The following is a 21,133-nucleotide window of genomic DNA, read 5'->3' on the forward strand; positions in this document are numbered from 1 at the left end:
TGCAAATAAGGAACTTGAAGTCCAGGAAACTTAAGTGATTTAAATGGGGTCATGCAATGAACCCCGCCTAGGTATCTAGACGAGGTGTCCCTTCTGTTCCTGCTGAAACTTCACCATACTAGGTTTCCCATGTGACATTGGTGCTCCGGGGTTGATGTTGCAGGCATTCATCTTTTTCCACTGTGACTGTAACATCAGTGTAGATAACCATTAGCCTTCAAGGCAAGTCTCAAGACCTCTCTTCCAGGTTCTTCTTGGTGCTTGTGTCTGAACTGCCTTCACTGTCATCTCCTCACCCTGGCCTTGCACTGGGGTCCATATTTGCCCTCCACCTCTGGCCCTTCACATTTGGGGGCTGATGTTTCCCTAACATCTGTATACTGATTTCTTCTGTACCTTGACCCTCTTTTGTTGACTTTAACTTGGCTTGCTGGCTCCCCTCCCTTGGAGTGTAATTCTCTCTTCAACTGCTCTAGGAAACCCAACGTCCAGCCTCTGAGCTCCTTACCAGGGATCCACATTAAGGGACACTATTCAAGGTGATATCCAGTAGTCCAGAACCTTTCCCCTTCCTGTGCCTGAATAGGAAACCCTGGTGGCATAGTGGTTGAGTCTGGCTGCTAATCAAAAGGTTGGCAGTTCAAATCCACCGGGTGCTCCTTGGAATCTCTATCCTATAGGGTCACTATGAGTTGGAATCCACTCGACAGCAATAGTTTTTTTTTTTTTTTAATGCCTGAATAACTGGAATCTGTCTAGGCTAAGAAGGCACTTGTCAGAAAGGGCCTGGATTTGCATTTCAGTAAAAATTCAGTGATGGGGCTGACACCCCAGCTCAGCGTTCCCTTCAAAGGTCAAAAGCATTTCTTCCATTTATTGGAATCTTACAGAAAAGGTCAGTACTTTCCTGCTGCTGAGCCCCATGTCCTGTATTGGACAACCCTAGAACTCGCCCCGAAGAGACTCCACTGAAATTCAACTCACCCAAAGTTCCTCACCGTCATCGGTGCGATGGGACCTCGAGAAAAGGATGTGATTTGGGGCCACATTAACAAAAGTATGAGAGGAAGAACAAGGGAGGTGAAGTCCTATGTCTGGAGTAGTATGCTCTGTGCTGAGTGACACCGCCTAAAGAGGGGGACAGCAGACTGGAGTGTACCAAAAAGAGAGTCCACGAATGGGAGCACGAATGGGCCTGTTTATCCTAGAGAGGATTTGAGGAATGTCATAACTGCCTAGGAAGGCCGGTGGGTTTTACAGGCAGGAGCCAGATCCAATGGGTCAGTTCACTAGGGCTGGGGAAGCAATCAGTGCCCACCAGCTGAACGATGTGGTTGACTTTCTAGACGAGAAGGCCGGCGGGGGAGGTGGGTTCGGCCTGGAGAACTCACTCGAAACCGAAAAAAGAGCAACCGGAAACACCGCGCCAGAAACTCGAGCGTCCTCTCCAGCGGGTCCCCTAGGCCGCCACACGGGCAGCAAGAGCGGAGCGCGAGTCCCCGCCGGCGGCGGCACTGCCGAGCGCGGGCCTTCGCCTCGGGCCTCAGTGTGCCTCCCCGCGGCGACACCGGGGCGACGGCTGCCTGCGGCTGGGAAGAGGGGCTAGAGGAGCGCGGGCGGCCGCTGCCGGATCGCGCGCCCAGTGGGCCCCGGGTTCCCGCATGCCGGGAGCGGCGTCTGCGCTTGTCGCTGCTGGTCTAGACAGAACTGACGGGCGTCGCTGTAATTCCGAGCAGGATTCGAAAAGTAAAAAGATACCGTCAGGAGGAAGGGAGCTGACAACACACACGAGGACACCGCGGCTCCACGGCCAAGCCCCCAACCTCAAGTCCTAGGCACGGACGGGGTTCGAACCCGCGATCTTCGGTTTACGAGACCGACGCCTTACCACTTGGCCACCGCGCCTGACAGCCGAGCGAGCAGTGGAAGCTCTCAGTGGAGGGGAGGTGGCGGCGGGCGCGCGGGAGGGCGGGGCCCGCCACGGCCACGCCCCGGCCACGCCCCCGGCCCGGCGGCCCGCCCTACAGACCTCCCCGCCCGGACCCCGCTCTCCCAGCGCTCAGCCCAGACCCGAGGCATCGCGCCCGCGCCGGCGGGACCCGAACCGGCGGACTAGCTGGAGCCTGGCCTGCCTGCTCCCGCTCGAGAGCCCCCCAGGGGCAAGGCGCCAGCGGAAAGCGGCCGGCTGCGCGGCCGACGGGGAAGAGGCAGGCAGGCAGGCAGGGGACTCGAAAAAGGGCGGAGGCGAGAGCCGCGTCTCCTGCGGCGGAGGAACGAGAGCCCGGAGACGGAGAAAAACCGCGACCAGCGCCCTCACGACGGAGGCGGAAGCGGAGACGGCGGCCGAGGAGCAAGCCACGACCGGGGGTCCGGGGCTAGCGTTTCGGCTCTGCGCCCGGGCCGAGTGACCTTGGCCGGGTCATTTCCGTCGGCAGGTGACGCTGGCAGCGCGGGGAGCTCGGGCCCAGTGCACGGAGGCCCAAAAAGATGGGCGATGCCGGCATGGCCGGGGCTGGCGCTCGGAGAAGGATGCGAGAAAGGTGCGGGAAGCAGGGAGGAACAGGGCTCAGACTACGGGGACAAGGGGAGGTGACCTGTCCGCGCCGACCCCCTGCACGGGTCGTGTAAGCAAAACCTTCCCCAGGTTCCTCTCGCCCCCTCCTCCGCCCCAGCCCCTGGCACAGGTTATTGTGCAGAGTAGACTCTCGATAGCAGTTTAGACAAGATGACCTTGTACAGGATGAACCGATGTGGGCGCACAAAGGGTGTCAACCCAGCGGTGTTCGTGGAGACGTTGCTAGTGAGAGTGAACAAGTGGAGGCAATCTCAAAGTGCATCAGAAAAAGAACGAACGAATCGGATAGCGTGGACCACTAGATAGCTATTAAAAGGAATGATCGAGGCTTAAAAGAATGGTTATCAACATGGACAGAGTGCAAAAGCACATGTGATTTAAAAAAGCAAGATGTAGGACAAGACATACCATTTGGTAAAGTAAAAGGTACCTCACACAAACTATGTAAAAGTAGAAACAGTTATTGGAAGAACATAAAGGAGAGAGGGAGATGGGGTCGGGGACAGAGGGGACTTTAACTTTCTTGGTAATGTTTCTATTCTCTAAAAGAGGCAAAGCAAATAAATTAGCCGCTTGGTGGGGGGGTGGGGGTGGAAACATGAGTGCTTATTATGTTAGTTACTCTTTATGCTTTTTTGTGGATCTTTTATTTTCTCGAAATAAAAAAAAGGGGGGCCCCTCTGTACTTAGTTGGCGTGTGGCCTGTTCCAGGAGACAGGTGGAAGGGGATGGGTGGGGAGGAGGACCTCTCAGGGGCAAGGATCTGATGCCCACTGGGGACAGGGAGGGGGTGACCGAATGCCAGCCTCCCTGAGTGCCTAGCCCTCCTGTGTACCAGCCGATCCCTACAGGAGGGGACACAAACCAGGCCAGTTCTGCCACCACCCACTCCACCGCCACCGCCACCAAATTCATCCTTCCTAGCTTGTAAATCTTTTTAAAAAGTATAGACTATGGAGATTTTGGACAACCTAAGAAAGTTTTTAAAAGCATAAAGAGAATTCAAAGGACCTGAAATCTTCCCACCGGAGAGAAGTACAGTGTGTGTGTGTGTGTGTGTGTGTAAAACACTGTGATTCATTGATTCCGAAATGCATGGCTTTTTCAAATTTTAATAAACTGGAAATCAAGATGATAACTAATCTCAATTGATGGAATCTTACAATTAATTGACAATAATTTTTTTCCTTTATAACCAAAACCGACTGCCATGCAGTTGATTCCAACTCATAGCAACCCCATAGGGTTTCCAAGGCTGTAAATCTTTAAAGAAGCAGACTGCCATGTCTTTCTCCTGCAGAGTTGCTGGTGGTTTTGAACCGCTGACCTTTCAGTTAGCAGTCAATTGCTTTAACCACTGTGGCACCAGGGCTCCTTCATAGTGGAACATAAAATAATAGTATTTTATCAATTTGATGAATAAAGTATTATAGTTAGGAGAATCAGACTCATCTACACACATTTGTATATTTTATAGTGTCCTGATTTTTCTCACCATTGAATAATAAGTGTTTTCCAGGTCCTTAAAAGTAGATCTTTAATCCTTTCCTCTATGAGTCACCATCGATCCTGGGCCACACTGCAGCTGCTGTTTGGTGAGGTCACCATGGACCCATCCATGTCTGCTTCTCAGCTGGGTAGGCCCAGGAGCCTGATTTTGCACTCCCATGTGCTCTAACTTCTGTTTTCTCAATGTATGTGTACCATTTTAATGTAGAGATTTTGCATTGGCAAAGATGCTCTAAAACTTGACCAAAAGATGGGAGCTAATCCCAGAGCAGAGCTCCTAGACAGCAGAAATGAAGCTGTACTCACCAGTATGTGGTATGGTGGTTAAGACCATCCAGTCATTCATTTCTTCAGTGAATCGTCACTAAGCACTTACTGTGTGCTAGACACGGTTCTTGGTGCTGGATCTATAGCGGTGAACTAAACAGCAGAAATCCCTGCCCTTGTGGAACTTCCATTCTTAAACCTAGTGTGCCAGAAGGTGGTAAATACTAGGGCAAAAAATAAGATGGAAAAGACGGATAGCGAGTTCTGGGGATGGGGAAGAAGGGTTGCAGTTCTAAATAGGGAGGCCTGGTAGGTGAAATGCAGCCACAACTTCTCACGATTTTTCCCATCCCCACGTGGAGCCTATTTCCCGCTTTGCATGTATGAACTGGCTATTCAACTTGCTTTGACCACTAGAATGTGGTGGAAGTGATGTGAAGGTTCTGAAGCTTAGGCCTCAAGAGGCTTTGTAGTTTCTGCCTTCACTGTCTTAGGACGCTGCCTGGAGACCACCATATAAGGAAGGCAGTCTAGCTACTGCAAGATAGAAGCCAGCACCACCAGCCAGACAGGCCAGTGCGGCCATCTTGGACCTTCCAGCCCAGCCTACCCTCCAGCTGAATACAGCTGCATGACTGAATCCAGGCTGACCCAACAGAGGAACTGCCCAGCTTAGCCACAGAATCCTGGGAATAAGAAAATGTTCTTGTTGTGAGCCACTACGTTTTGACAGTGGCTTGTTAACACAGCAACATTGATACAGTCAGTTACATACAACTTACACGCCTTTTGTGGGCTGGCGGGCTGGTGGTTATCTGCATGGAGTAGTTAAAATTGTCCATGTGTTTTAAAAACTCCATGAAGGTGGCAGGGACCACGCCCATCATTCTCTTAGCTGCCCTTTAGTCTCAGTTTCCTCATCAACAAAATGGGAACATTGACTATGAGTCACAGCCCTGCCTTAATTAAAAATTGAAGAAGCTTCTTCATTACTCACTGCTAAAGTTAACAGGGCAGTGAAATGCTTCTTGACTCTTTTTCCTTAAGTGCAATAGAGCAGCAACCTGACACTTTTTCCTTTGTTCAGATTTCCCAACCCCCTTGCCAGCATTGAAAGCTCTAAATTAAGGCTGCTGTTAACGGGGAGGAGGAAGCCAATGCAACTTGAACCTTTTGGAGAGTGTTATAGGTATAATTCTGGACATTTAGGTTAGATTGTTTTTCATACTTAAGGTCAGCACACTTCTCTGTCTTTCTCTCTTTCCCCTTCTCTGTAGGCAGTTCAGTGGCCTTTTCCTGCCTTCCACTTGTTGGGATTTACTCGTAATAAAATGCCTAAAGGTTAACTGTGTAACTTTAAAGGGTCAGGGAGAGCGTACAGGTGCATCAGGGGCTTAATAAAACCAGGCCTCTTCAAACCCCCCAAACACTCAGAAGCTTCCGAGAGCATTACCCCCAAGCAGCTACAGCCTCCTGGGTCTGTCTTTGCCTGAACATGATCCTGGTGCTGTGGACAGTCAGGATTTTCCATGCTGCTCCTGGACAGTAAGGGATCCTCTTGGTTGAGGTCAGTGCGCTGAAGAACTGAGTCATTCCCCGGGGTGGTCCTGCTTGTGTGGGTTCGTTTTGGGGGTGGTAGATTTTCTGGGAGGAAGCCTGGTAGAGAGAAAACTGTGGAAGACTTGCTGTTTTTTAAGTATCTATTGCTATGTTATAAATGACCCGAAACTTAGTGGCTTAAAACAATTATTATTTCTTACAGTTCTGTGGGTTGACCAGGCAGTTCTTCCACTTCACCTGGTGTTAGCTGGGTGCTGGGTTGCTGGAAGGCTCAAAATGGCCTCATGCACATGGCTGGCACTGGCTAGGAGTTCAGCTGAGGCTGCTGGCTGGGGGCCTCAGTTCTCCATGTGGCTACTTGGGTTTCCTCACAGCATGGCCTCCGGGTTCCAAGAAGATGCATTTCAAGACGAAAGAAGCAGAAGCTGCTAGTCCTCTTAAAGCAGAAACCCAGGAGTCCCAGAACATCACTTCTGCCACATCTATTGGTCAAAACAATCATGGAGCCAGCCCAGCCTCAAGAGGAGGGGAAATAAACTCCTTTTTTTTTTCTTTTTTCTCAATGAGGGGTGGCCTGCATGTACAAAAGGGAAGGAATAAATCCATGGTGACTGTCTTTAGAGACTCTACCACACCAGCCATTCACTGGCTTTATGGCTTGGGGCAGGGCACTGTGGGTCTTTGAGTGTAGACACTGATCGGTATTCAGCCCTGGCCTGGATCCTACAGAGAATGTAGAGATACAAGGCGGATCTTCTCCGTTCCCATCTCAAAATGCTAACTCATCTTGAGGCCATCTCCAGTGGGACAGGTCGGACTGCCCAGACACTCTTCCAGACTCCTTCCAGCCCTAAAGCCTCCTGAGTCTATGTTCACAACACCCCCCACTGCATACTGGAGGACTGAGGATCTGGCCCAGGGGCTGCCAGAGACTGGCAGAGTCTGGCTTTCCATCTAGCAGTACCCTGCTGGACTGGATAAGCTGGGCTGGGGGAACCAGTTTTGAAATATGATCACGTTTTGTTCTCCCCAGAAGGGGCCAGCTGGGCAAGAAAGCAGGAGTTAGGGATCCCGTGGGCTCCCCTGGGCTTACCGTCAAACAGGCTGCAGGCAGTGGGCTCAGACCTCAGTACCTTTGCTCTCTTGGTTTGGACTGTTCAGGATCACTAGCACTTCTTTTGGAAACCCTGGCGGCATAGTGGTTAAGTGCTACGGCTGCTAATCAAAAGGCTGACAGTTCAAATCCACCAGGCGCTCCTTGGAAACTCTATGGGGCTGCTCTACTCTGCTTAAGGTCATCGACCCTGAGTCAGAGGCCCATATCAAAGTCAGAGCTTGGAGCTTGGGACCTGGAGTGAGGGATGGGACGTGCGTGGGGGGAACTTCCTGCAGCCCCACCCCTATCATCCTGGTTAGTTCTACTAAGAACTGGCTTGAAGCTGGTTCCTGAGTTCCTGGGCCCTAGAGGACCACTGAGCCCCTCAGCCCACCTTAAGGCACACCTGGCAGGCCAGGCCTATGCCACAGTGCTTTGCTCCCCACACATTCACACCTCTATGCTCTTGCTCCCATTGTGCCCCTACCACCTGCTGTGCCCTCTTTACAATCTCTCTGCTCGTGGACACCTGACCCAGACTCCAGGGCTCAGTGCATGTCCTGGCTCCTCCATGAAGCCTTCCCAGCCTGCGGTGACCCCTCCCTGCTCTGAGCAACTTGCTCCTTGGGCAAGACAGTCAAGTCCTGCTCAGGGATGACTCTTCTATTTACCAAGATTAAATGACCCAATACATGTGTCTTAGTTATCTAGTGCTGCTATAACAGAAATACCACAAATGGATGGCTTTAACAAAGAGAAATTTATTCTCTCACAGTCTAGTAGGCTCCAAGTCCAAATTTAGGGTGTCAGCTCCAGGGGAAGGCTTTCTCTGTTGGCTCTGGAGGAAGGTCCTTGTCATCAGTGTTCCCTTGGTCAGGGAGCATCTCAGTGCAGGAACCTCAGGTCCAAAGGAGGCGTTCTGCTCCCAGCACTGCTTTCTTGGTGGTATGAGGTCCCCTACTCTCTGTTCCCTTGCCTTTCCTTTTATTTCTTGTAAGATAAAAGGTGGTTCAGGCCACACCCCAGGGAAACTCCCTTTACTTTGGATCAGGATGTGACTTTAGTAAAGGTGTTATAATTCCATCTAATCCTCTTTAACATAATCTAATCTTGCCTCATTAACCACAGGCAGAGATTAGGATTTACAACCCATAGGAAAATTATAATCACAAAAGGGAGGGAAACCACACGAATCACGGCTTAACCAAGTTGACACATATTTGGGGGCACACAATTCAATCCATGACAACATGCAAAGCACTTAGTAAGCCTTAAATAAATGTTAGCAATTATAAACTACCTGGTTAATGCTGCCTGTAGGCCAGGCGCTGCGTTGGTACAGGGGCGGTGAGGGGAGAACAGCGAAGGGGAGGAAGGATGTCACATCCTGCTTCCCCAGGGTTGGGAATCCAAGGGCACACAGCCAGATGGACTGACCAAGAAGGAACCTGCCTCATCCCTCACGGGCGCCCCTAGCTACTGACCACAGGTGGGTGTCTGGACCTGTGGTTAACGGTGCTGGGCCCTGAGCCCGAAGCTTTGTTTTGAGATGGATCTTTCCTCTCTTCAGGCATAGTTTAGACATTTTCTGGAGAGATGGGTCAGCTGGAGTAGACCGTCCCAGCCAGGCTGTGAAAGACCTGTCCTCCTCATCCAGTGAGCACCAAAACCTGGTGATTCTAACTCTAAATTCTCATTCAGCTCCAACCATGTCTTGGTGAGTCCAGGCTGCTGTAGTCTCTCACTGCACCTCAGCAGTCTGCCTGCCCCATTCTAAAACACAGATCTGACCAGGCCACTCCTGGTTTAAAGTTCTTCGGTGGTCTCCATGGCCTTGCTCTCTGGCTTTTAGTTCCTTCCCACCTCAGGGCCTTTGTCTCTGCTGTTCCCTCTCTCTGTGCCACTCTTTCCCCTCCCACCTCCATCCCAGTCTCCCTTTCCTGGCTGTCTCCTTATCTTTCAGGTTTCAGATGAAGCCTCCCCTGACTCCTCAAATGATTTCAGGCCCCTTGGGGTTGCCACGAGTTGGAATTGACTTTACGACAACACATTTGGTGTTTGATTTGTTATACCCTGGAGTCCCTGGGTGATGAAAACAGTTAAAGTGCACAGCTGCTGACAGAAAGGTCTGCAGTTTGAGCACACCCAGGTTCTCCTAGAAGAAAGGCCTGGTGATCCACTTCCAAAAAATCAGTCATTGAAAACCCGATGGAGCACAGTCCTACTCTGACAAAAACAGGGTCACCATGAGTCGGAACCAACTCAACTGCAACCGGTTTTTGTTACACACCAGTAGCTATCACTCCTGGCTGCACACTGGAATCTACTCCGGAGTTTAAAAAAAAAAACAAACAGTGCCCAAGCCCCACCCCTGACCAACCTAATTACTCGGGTGGGGCCCTAGCCTAGGTGTGGTCTTAACACGCCTCCCCCCCGCCGGCAGGTGATTCTAATATGCAGCCAAGCTTGGGAACCACTCAGTGCACCCTGGCAACTCCCTGTGCCCTGAGGGTGAGGAGATGTCTGTTTTGGTCACTGTCATATGCCCATCACCTAGCCCTATAGTTACACAGTTGCCGTCTGGTTGACTCCGACTCATGGTGACCCCATGTGTGTCAGAGTGGAACTGTGCTCCATAGAGTTTTCAATGGCTGATTTTTCAGAAGTAGGTCACCAGGCTTTTCTTCTGAGGCACCTCTGGGTGGACTCAAACCTTCAACCTTTTGGTTAGCAGCCTGGTGTGTCCTTTTGCATGGCCTAGTCCTACACCCCGCATCTGTTGGCACTGATGGAACATTTGCTTAACGGATGAATGAAATTTACCCTTGGACCACCAGGCCCTGCCTGGCCTGGCTGTAGTCCCTCCACGCCAGCCTCACTTCTAGGCCACCTCCTAGCCTCAGTGCCCTGAACCGGCTGGGCTTTCTTTCTGCAAGTCCCCCGACAGGTGGTTCATCTTGGAGCCTACACCCCTTCAGGGCTCTGCTGAAACACTGCTTCCTTGGGGAAGTCATCTCTGATCCCAAGCTAGGCTCAGTCCCCTTGCCCCCAGTTCCTATAGCTGTGCCCATCCCCGCCGCTTCCCCCTACCCCAGTGCTGCTCACTTTTCAGGGAGTCAGAATTGCCTCCCGTGTGCCCTAGAAAGATGAGGCCTCTTGTTGTCTTTTCTGTACCAACCCCTCGTGCCTGGCACAGAGCTTGGCACACACAGTTGTTGCCCAGTAGATATTCCTTGGTTGGGTGGGTGACTTCCATGCCCAGGTAGTTTTGACCCATCTGGAAGACTCTGGCCTGAATGCAGCAGATGACTCTGTTGTTATGTACCATTCAGGTGAGTACCTGGTACAGCCGTTGGGATGGGATGACACACCTTTGTGGGATCTGTGGCCTTTAGAGGGCGTAGGGATGACACTGTTCGTAAGAGTAAAAACTCAGGAAATTTTCTCTGAGATAGGTGAGTGGGGACCACACCTGTATGGAAGGCCTGACCACCCCCCCCAAGCAGTGCTTGCTCCCACCTCTCTCCAGAATGGTAAACTGAGGCAGTTCCACAGATCTCCTTCAATATGGGAGACACTTTCATTAAGGGCCTTTGTGGGGAGGCGAGTCAACACATACTTATGGGATCCCCACCCCATACCTTGACTACTCAGTAACTCCAGGGTTGTTGTTAGCTGCCATCGTCAAGTCAGCCCCTGACTGACAGCGACCCCATGTATTACAGAGCAGAACTGCTCCAAAGAGTTTTGTTGGCTATAATCTTTACAGAAGCAGGTTACCAAGGCTTTCTTCCATGGAGATGCTGGGTGGGAGCTAGGCAGGGTATCAGGCCTAAATGTTTAGAAATTAGAAAATGTCTAGTGTTTAATGATTGTGAAAGCTTAATAAATCATAAGTTTGATACTGGGGTATATGGTATCTCCTGCCTCCATCCCAGGCCCCAGAAACCACTACTCCCTCCCTCACTTCCTTGGCTACACTGAGCTCACCCACATGTTAAGTCATTTTGAGCCTGTTCGGGGCTCCAGATCTCCACACACTCCCCGAGGTGGGGGGCACGGGGGCTGCAGCTTCAGGAAAGGCAAGCAGGAGCATTGGGGGAGGCCACTTGCTTCTAGATGGCTGTGTTGGGGAAGGCGGGACCAGTCTTAAAGTAGTGGCGAACTATGAGAAGGAGTCTATTTCAAAAACTGGGGTCCAAGGTTAGAGCTCAGAAACTGGGGACAAGAGACACATTACTAGTGGTGGAGCAGGGTGGGATGGGACCTGGCGGTCAAGCTCTGCAGATTCTTGATAGGCTGCACAGAACAAGTGTCTGGAAAAGTCCAGCAGAACACGGGCCTTGTGAGCGAGAGTGATCTTGGCCATGGGGTATGTGCAAGCAGGGGGCGGGAAGCACTGACTGGGGTGTTGTGGAGAGCTTCCTTGCAGGGTGAGGAGCTTGGGGTTGATGCCCGTCTCTCCAATCCCAAGGTTCTAGAGTCCCACAAGGTGTAGTGTTTGAGTGAACTCTCTGAACCAGGACCTCCAGCTTCAAACCTGTGGGGCTGGAGCAAGCCTCTGACCTGGCCAGCCGCAGCGTCTCCACCTATAAACAGGGCACTACTCTGCAAACATTAGCCAACAGCCTTAGGTGCTTCTCAGCTCGGGGGGCGGCGGGGGTGGCGGGGGCGGGGGGGGGGAACGTTTCTTTCTTATCCTGAACACCTGTCCATGTTTTCCAGGAGCTGAGGTGGAAGGTTATCGGCCTGATATGCTGCCTGCCTTTTGGTCCCCAGCACTGTGCTTGACATGTAGCTGGTGCTCAGAGTCGTCCCCTGCAACTTCCCCGTTGTGAGCCACAGGGCTTTCACTGGAGAATTCTACCACTGAACTGTACCTCAAGGGGCCTTAAATCCCACTGTACAACAGGGAGAAGAGCCCCTATTTGGGCAGGGCAGCTCAGATGAGGTCAGCAAACTATCCAGCAGAGAGCAGGTGCTCAGAAAACGTTCACTCCCTTTCTCTAACAGAACTAAATGCCGTGGTCCCCTCCTCTTTGAGGAAGCTGCAACTTGGCTTCTAAACTGAGATGGAGGCAGAAAACCAACCCCCCGTTGTCCAAACATCCTGTTTGGTGGGCTCCAGCTTTCACTGCACCTGTGTTATGTCCCACCACCTTCATGCAGGTCTTGTCCCGAGGGAGACGGGGTGGCTCAGCCAGAAGCTTCCATCCTCCACCCTGCAGGCCAGGGCCAAGAGCCAGGGACCAGAGGTGGTGGTGCAAGGAAAGAATTAGATGGTGAAGCTTCTAATATAGGCTTCCAGAGTTCAGAGGATGGGGCAACCCCCCTCAAAAGGTCAGGAAAGGGTTGGGAACAGGGTTGCCAGACAGACTGCAGGGTGCCCAGTTAAATTTGGATTTCAGATATACAATGAATTTTTTTTTTTTTTTAGTATTGCATGGGGCATGCTTTAGCTATGAAAGTATTTGTTTACCTGAACTTCAAATTTAATCCCATGTCCTGTATTTTTATTTCTGCATCTGGCAGTCCTAGTTGGGAAGGGAAGGAGGAGCGTTAGGAGGAAGGAGGGAGTAGGGGTTCACAGAACACACGGCTCCCAGGACTGGAAGACGGCCTCCCTGTGAGCACAGGAGGCTGTGTACATCCAGTAAGTGGGGGACCTGTCTGCCCGGCTTGCCCATGGCACAGGGGCCTGTGTTGGGAGCTGGAGGGTTCTGGTTCTGCCTGTCCTGAGGGTCTGGGCCAAGAGGGCAAGCAGACTCATCTTCAGGTGCTGGGCCTGGGTGACTCGTGAAGCCCTTTTGATATCTAAAATCCTAGGATAAATAGAGACAGACAAGGTGGGGACCTGGGCCCACCAACCCAGGGTCACCTTGGGACTCTACGGCTTGGCAGAGGCCAGGCAGTCAGACACCAGGCTGGAGTGGAAGACTTGGGCCTGTGACCTAGACAAGTCATGGGGACTGACATGGAGAGAGGAAGTGTGGGCACTGGGGCACCACCAGAGTGCCCAGAGCAAGCAGAGGCCCCTGGGAGAACCTTGTGGGAAAGAGAAAACGGTTGCAGGGAGGACAAAGTTCTCAAACATCGTCAGAACCCCATGGCTGGAGCAGTGGCATTATACGACTTCTCCTAGGGGCAGTGGCTAAACCTAGGGCACCCTGCTCTACCCTGCCCTGGACGACAGCACTGGCCACCCCGGGGGAATCCCATACTGAGGCTGTCTGGTCCCACAGCTCTGGAACCAGGCCTCACCTCTTCCTCCCTTGGTCCCCCAGCACAGAAACTCACTTTTAAGTCAGGCAAGAAAAGCAAACTGTTTATTTACACCTTGGTCTGTACATTACAGTTCCCTGGAAGAGCCTTGCCTTTGAGAGCCTGTCCTTTTTGGACAGAAGCAGGCTGGTGGCAAAGAGCTAGGCCCCTAGGATGCAGCCTGTGCCCTCACATCACACTCTCCCCACACTGGGGCCTAGAGGTGGAGGCCCCACCCCAGCCCCAAAGCCAAGCGCATTCTCAGATGGAGGCTCCTGGGGCAGTCAAGTTGAACCCCAGGAAACTCAGAAGCCACCTGACAAACCCTGTTGGTATGTGGCCCCAGGAGAGTCAGCCGAGAGCAGAACAACTGGAAGGAAGGGAGCCAGTGGGCATGATCAAGTCCTCAGTGACGCATGGTCTAATGGAGGTCTTGAGATCAGTCGAGAATGGAATAGCACTCTGGCCTGAGCACCGTCGGCACACAAGGAAGAGCCTGGCAGTTGTTAATGGCAGGCAGGGGCAGCAACAAAAACCTCTTCCTTCTGCCCACTTGGCGTCCCAGCTGCTCTGGACACCAGATGGCCCTAAACCCAGACCCCAATGCCAAGCACCCGGAGCCACACAGCGGGACTTCCTCTGGAGGATGGGGTTGGGGGTGCGTCCTCCAAGGTGGCCATGTAGCTGCTGCAGACCCCGTGGTATCCCTGGTAGGGCCAAGGCCCCAGGTTAAAAAGGTGCGGGCTGCCTTCTACAAGTACAGACACTAACACAGGAAGAGGTTCGAGGGAGCGTTTGCTTGACAAAATGTTACTCTTTTCTGGGATGCAAGGCTTCTAAAGTAGGCACAGGCTGGGTGAGGGACTAAGTGGGTCCTAGGCCCCCAAACTTACAAGAACAACAAACTGTGTACAAAGTTACCCAGTCTGCATGGCTGAGTGAGTGAAAGGGGAGTGGAGGCTGGCTCCCATGGATAAACGTGCTGGGAGGCCTGGCCAGGGGAGCAGGTCTCTGTGTCACTCGGCTCATGCCGCTGGTACATGGGGACAGAGTGGGACGCTGTATGTGCATTTACAGGGCTCGGGAAGGCCAGGGTAAAAGAGAAGGTGTAGAAAAGAAGGCAGGGGTAACTTGGGAGATCCTGTACAGTGGTGTTAGGGAAGAAGGCACAAGGACAAAGACCCCAAACCATGCAAAGACATGGCCTGTGAAGCACAGCAAAGCAGACAGGTCCTAGCAGGTGGCAGGGTCACCCCAGGACAACAGCACAGAGATCCTGCAGGAGTGGCCCTGGGATGCCATCCTCGGCCACCACCACCCCTGCTGGTGGCTGCCAGCACCCCTGCTGGTGGCTGCCAGACAGACGTTCCTATGTTACGGCCACAATGGAAAGAGATGGGTATCACAACGTCAGCCCTGCAGCACCAACGCCACATCACGTGGGAAGCCTCATGCGCAGTAAGGTTGGTGGCATCGTGTTCCATCAGGGTCTACGCTCTTAGCAACAAACCCTTCTGGAAAGCAGCCTATTTTCCTGAGCAGGCAACAAAGAATATGGCAGCAGGGCCTCGTATTGCCCTGCCAGGCGAGGAGGGAGGGCAGACCCACGGTTCAGGCCACTCCTGCTTCCTGCTCCATTCACGCACACCTCAGCTAGAACAAGACATTAGGACCCAGAGGCCCCTACAGTCAGCAGTGGGGAAGGGACTTGCTCAGTCACCAGGGAGCTGTGGTCCCTTGGTCAGCGGGGCAGGCCTCAGTGTCACTAGCCTGAAGTATCACCCTATGGGGCGTGGGGGGGGGGGGGGAGGCGATGTCTCCCAAAGGGAAAGGCAGGGTAAGAAAGCCCATGGAGGACGCCTGCCATGAAGTCCTGAACGGTCCCTCTCCTCAGCCCAGAAGCCACTTCAGCCCCCCATGATTCTGCCAGGCAACCTTGACACAGCGACCACCCGAACGTCCCCGTCACAGTCACATCTAGCGTTAACTTTTAGGTTGAACTTGCTAATGCATTAACACGTTCACACAGGGCACAAAAAGTCTTCATTTACCCAGCTCTCCTGGCCTCTGGAGGCCTATGTGGGTTACTAAAACCTTCACTGTAACAGGAGCACCCACACTGTGCCCTCCTGTACCACGAGGACCCATGGCCAATGTATCCCAATACATGTCACCCACTGACTCCCCCAACATTAGGCAGAGATTCTGCCTATCCACTCAGGATTACTAACCTCCAAGCTGGTAAGAACAGCTGGGTCCACCAGCTCCTGATAGCATCTGGCCTCCCATCCTGGGGACAAAAGGACTTCTCATCATTGGATGGTGAAAGAGGAAAAGCCATTTGGAACGCAGTACAACTTGCTGTTGCTACTCAGCACCTGCCTTAACAAGCCCAACGGCCATTTGTTTTCTCTACCTCTGGCCAGCAAACTTCTAGGATGGAGTGGTCTCAACCTTGGACTGAACACCTGAATCACCTGCGAGCTCTTCAAATATCCTGATACCTGAGCCACACCCCACACAATAAAACCAGAACCTCTGGGGGCCCAGCCCAATCACCTAGATTTAAAGGTCTCTCCATCAAACGGACATGAAAATAGAGAGTGGACGGAAGGAGTGTGCTGTCTCATTAGGGGGAGAGCAATTAGGAGTATATAGCAAGGTGTATATAAATTTTTATATGAGAGACTGACTTGATTTGTAAACTTTTACTTAAAGCACAATAAAAATTTAAAAATAAATAAACAAAGGTCTCTCCAGGCAAGTCCACACACCGCCAAAGCACAGTACCCCTACTCAGGACTTTGTGCTTTGGGAGGTTCCCGAGCTTTATCTGTGTTCTTCATGGGTCAGAAATAAGATCAAGAAAAAGGAATTTCCCTCTGACAATTCTCCACCAAAGCTACAAATTTACAGTACTAAAATAAAGTAACTTGGGTCTGGCCGGTTCAAACAATAAAGTCTTATTTTCACTAGAACTTTTATTTCTTATATGCTCCCACGGTATAGGGCCTAGATGAACCAGAAGCTGCTTCCTTTTCTATTGTTGTTGTAGTTGGTAGGTGCCATCGAGTCAGTTCGGACTCACAGTGACCCCATGCACAACAGAATGAAACACTGCCCGGTCCCGCGCCATCCTCACAATCGCTATTGTGGTTGAGCGCGTTGTTGCAGCCACTGTGTCAATCCACTTCGTTGAGGGTCTTCCTTTTTTCTACTAACCCACTAGATACAGAAAACCCACTGGCTGGTTCAGCCAGTTCGGTTTGACTTCCCCTTGAATGCAAGGACAGCCCAGTGTCATGTAAAATGGGAGTCTACTGCAGGGGCCCCCTCTACTCCCGCCCCAAGAAAACTAAAGTTCAGACTCTCATCCCTACCTGGTAGGGCTGCCAGGTTTAACAACAAACCCGCACTGACACACAGTTAAATTAGAATCACCTGCAGAGCCCTTAAAATTCCTGATGCCTTGGCCACACCCTACATGAATTAAACCCAAACCTCTGATGATTCAGCCCAGTCTTCAGAATTTTTAAGGATCTCTCCATTTTAAATATGTCTCAAATACTGCATGGAACATACACTAAAATACCTGTATATATATATATTTTATATACATATACGCATATGTATATATTTGTTGTTTATCTGAAGTTCAATTTTAACTGGGCACACTACGTATTATGGAAGTTCAACTCCCAACTAAAAAACAAAACAAAGAGTCAGAAAACACTGACGAAACTCCCTTCTTTTCCCCGAAGCTCTGCAACCTGCCCAGGGGCGGTGGGTCTGGGACCCCTGGGGCATCTGCCTCCCCCATTCAGGTTAGCTTTCAAGCCCCGAAGATAATGAAAATGATCTTAAAAAGCCAATTTGACAGACTAGGTTTGATAAGAAACGTTTCTTGGCTGAAGAAAGTAAGAAGGTCGCCTTTAACTTCAGGTTTGTGTTACACGGGATTCAACCTCCCACCCAGGTCTGGGAACCACGGACTGCCCTCTTCCAGGGATCCTTCCGCACTGCACGCGGCCAGGAGTCCGTCCCCGCGGCGCCCCCTCGAGGGAGAACTGGGTAGAACGGCGCAGGCCGACAGCTTTCCTGCCCTCCTCCCTCTGGCTGTGCTAGGAAGGAATTTCTGCCTGGTGCTGGCTAGCTGTTATGTGTGACACTCTAACTCAGGCCACTGCTGCCTTCTCTGGAATTTCACACCAAAGCAGCTAAAAAACCCAAAACCAGATTAGTTGCTGTCAAGTTGATTCCCACTCAGTGATCACGGGCGCTTCAGAGTAGAGCTGTGCTCCTACGGTTCTCAAGGGTGTCACATTTTGGAAGCAGACTGCCAGGCCTTTCTTCCAAAGTGCTTCTGGGTGGCTTCAAACTGCCAACCTTTTGATTAGCTGTCAAGTGCCTAACCGTTAGTGCCACTCAGGAACTCCTAAAGCAGCTAAAATCAAAAACCCGTTGCCGCGGAGCTGATTCTGACTCATAGGGACCCTACTGGACAGAGCAGAACTGTTCCATAGGGTTTCCAACAAGCAGCTGGTGGATTCAAACTGCCGACCTTTTGGTTAGCATCTGAGCTCTTAACCACTGCATTACCCAGGCAGCTAAGGAGCATATAAAATTTTATATACAAAAGGCTTATCTAAAACTTCCTTTCCCTGGGGTGAGCCCTCTCACACACCAGGCCCATCCCTTAACCTTGGCAGACTCTCTGCAGGACCCCTACTGATGCAAACCCAGGCCAACGCCTCGTTCTGATTCATCGTCTTTCCTTTAATTCATGGTCATTCCTTCCTATTGGCGAATTCTCTAGAGGCCCACTCCTCATGCTTCTTTTCTACTGCCTGTATCTCAGACCCTGAGGGAGCCAGGGAGGCCAGTGTCCTAAGGGGTTGAGACTCCCAGAAGTCTGATCCAGAGGTTTGGGGCCACCCCTAACAGGTAGACTAGGCCAGGGGTCAGTCAATTCAGCCCCTTTATTTGCAGCATGAAACAAATCCTACACATATGCTTAAAAAAGAAATCACTGAAAGCTAACGGAAGCAAAAGTTGACCGGGTTGGAATGAAGATTGGTCCTGGCCACAGCCCTGCCTTCGCGAGCAGGGAACATACCCACATCCTCAAGTCCCCTCTTCACCCTCTCCCACCCTCTCTTCTCTTTGCACGCCCCTGCATTCCCCTCCCCAACATGCCCAAACCTTCCTTTATATACTAGAAGTGCTGAAGAAGACAAAAACTGCAGGGGGAAAAATAAGACCATACATGCTTATACATGTATTTGGGTGAAGGAAACGAATCACAAGCCATATAAAATTAAGACAAACTAGAAAACTCAAAGAAAGTACTTCTTTTAGTTACCTAGTGCTCCCAAAACAGAAATACCACAAGTGGACGGCTTCAACAAACAAATTTATTTTCTCACCGTTGAGGAGGCTAGAAGTCTGAATTCAGGGTGCCGGCTCTAGGGGAAGGCTCTCTCTCTGTGGGCTCTGGAGGAAACCAACGCAGCCCTGCTTCCTGCGCTCCTTCCAACAGTTCTGCTGATCTCTGAGCTGCTCCAGGGATGGTCCTTCTCTTTTCTTGAAGGATAACAGATGTAACTCTTTTGGCCTGTTTCCTGCCTGTAGAATCCAAGAGGCAAACAGCATTCTTTCCTCTCATTCTTTCTCTATCTCCTTCAGTCTAAGCTGATGGGTTTTCTGCTGTGGTAGTTGGTTAGATCCATCAGTCATAGGCTTAATCTCTTTAACAGAAGACTGTGCAGCCATGTCCTTAGACACATGTTCTAGGACACATGTCCTTAGTTTGTACAATGATTTTCCAAATCTTTTAAGTTTTGTTTTCATTTTGGACTCGGAGTTGATTTAAGACTTTTGGAATGATGTGATGGGGTGAATGTGTTTTGCATGTCGCAAGGACATGAATTTTGGGGGGTCAAAGAGTGTAGTGTTACAGATTGAATTACATCCCCCCAAAATATGGGTTGTAAATCCTAACCTCTATGCTTGTGGTTATATTATAATCCCATTTGGGAATGGGCTTTGTTATGTTAATGAGGCAGGATTAGTGTAGGGTGTATCTTGAGTCAATATCTTTTGAGATATAAGAGATTAAACAAGTGAGTGAGCAGAGATGGCCTAAGACAGATGCCAAGACATGGAGATCTCCAAGGAACCTGGAAGCAGAAGCTGAAGAGACAAGGACCTTCTTCCAGAGCAGACAGAGAGAGAAAGCCTTCCCCTAGAGCTGGCACCCTGAATTTGGACTTCTAGCCTCCTAAACTATGAAAAAATAAATTTGTTTGTTAAAGCCATCCACTTGTGGTATTTCTGTTACGGCAGCACTAAATTAACTAAGACAGTACCCCACGTGTCTAGAACAAAAGAGCACATTAAAAATCTCTAGTGTCAGAGGATGGAAGACTAAGGGTTCCCCAGCTGTGTTTCCCCCCACCAGCAGGCACTCATCCCCCTGGCTGAGAACTGAATAAGGTGTGTTTCTCAAAATGGAACAAAGGGCTCTTTTTACCCAGCTGAGCCCAGAGCTTAGATTTTGAAAACCAAACCTAAAGCCTGCCATCATCAAGCTGATTGGAGAACAGGGCTAGCTCACAGGCCTGCATCTCACTCTTAAAATGTCGCCGTGGGGAGGAACTGACAGGCACGTGGACTCCTCTCCTCCCCAAAGTTCACTTATTTGGTTGCTTGATGCCAACAGATGCCACGGACACACCCATCCATCGACCCCCTTTTCTCTTTTCATTTTACACCCAAGTGAGTGCTGCTTATTTCTCATTGTCTTAAAAAGAAAACAAACAGAAAGGGGAGGTAGGTAAGCAGGGTTGAGGAAGTACCTGGAGAACATAAAAAATGCCAGGAACTCTGCAGAGTGAAGCTGTATTCTGCAGCCTCAGGTCCTGTGCAAATCCGTATCCTCTGGTCACACTGAACACGTGGCACACAGAGGCGCCTGGACAGTGGGCCCTGCTTGGGGAGCACCCTCTTCCCCTTTGAGCCTGAACCCCTGGGCTTGAGAGGTGGCCTGATCCAGGCCAAAGAAGTTGGCGATGACACAGCTGTTGAGCACTCAAACTCCAGAAGAGATGATAGTTTTGCTCCTACTCCCAGGGGGAATAAAAATAAAATAAAATAAAAGGGCCTCTCTCAGAGTAGTTTTTCATCCCTATCCCCAGAGGTAGAATCATTTTATCCAGTATCTAAGACACAAGCATCCAGTTCTTGTTATTACAGTAACTCATGAGAGCAGACCTTGCCACCTCCCACCTCCAGCACCCTCTGCCCCTTGCAAAGGTATTACAAAGTGCATGAACACCTAACGGCGCAGGCATCATCCACGTGCCGTGAGCAGAGCCCGCAGCCACACCCCCACGCTCGGACACAGGCTGTCCCACACATACACCAGTACACGTCACACACGGTGGCCAGAGATCCATTTACAGTGTGAGTGTGAGGCCCGGGCTCTGGGCCAGCACCTCGGGCAGGGTCTGCCCCACGGTCCCTGGGTCCCAAGGCCACTCTGCAGCCAGCCCCCTTGTCTCAGTGTTTGATCTCCAGGATAGAGGGGTTATGGTCCAGGATAGCGAGGATAATCTTGTCCATGTACTGTCTCAGGCGGAAGTTGATCTCCTCCTGCTCCTTCAGGGCTTCCATTAGCTGAAGGGAACGGGAAAGAAACAGTGAGAGGTGGGGCTGTGGAGGGGGCCCAGGTTTGCAGAAGAGCCAGTGCCAAGGACAGAGACACTCAGGAGGCCAGGGGCAAGGCAGCCCCAAGACCAACCTCAGGACTCGGATGCTAGGACAAGAGACTATGGCAGTGGCTCAGCTCCCATCTAAAACCAAAC

General features: G+C 51.2%; 1 protein-coding gene and 1 non-coding gene across 5 annotated transcripts in view; both read right to left on the bottom strand.

Moving 5' to 3' along the window:
* Positions 1-1,833: 1,833 nt before the first annotated feature.
* TRNAT-CGU (transfer RNA threonine (anticodon CGU)) lies at positions 1,834-1,905 on the bottom strand. Its single transcript has one exon. It is a non-coding gene; the product is annotated as a tRNA-Thr (tRNA).
* An 11,012-nt stretch (positions 1,906-12,917) lies between these two features.
* The window catches only part of RAB11FIP4 (RAB11 family interacting protein 4), a 119,809-nt gene continuing 111,593 nt past the window's right edge, over positions 12,918-21,133 (bottom strand). For 2 of the 4 annotated variants that reach the window (XM_023553450.2, XM_023553449.2), the window contains exon 13: positions 12,927-20,945. In XM_023553450.2, coding sequence (XP_023409218.2) covers positions 20,829-20,945 — 117 coding nt within the window. In that variant the 3' untranslated portion in view covers positions 12,927-20,828. Of the gene's footprint in view, positions 20,946-21,133 lie in introns of all 4 variants that reach the window. The other 2 variants (XM_023553451.2, XM_064271433.1) reach the window with 2 other exon arrangements.

This window comes from Loxodonta africana, chromosome 18 (assembly GCF_030014295.1).
Source record: "Loxodonta africana isolate mLoxAfr1 chromosome 18, mLoxAfr1.hap2, whole genome shotgun sequence".
Lineage (NCBI taxonomy): Eukaryota > Metazoa > Chordata > Mammalia > Proboscidea > Elephantidae > Loxodonta > Loxodonta africana.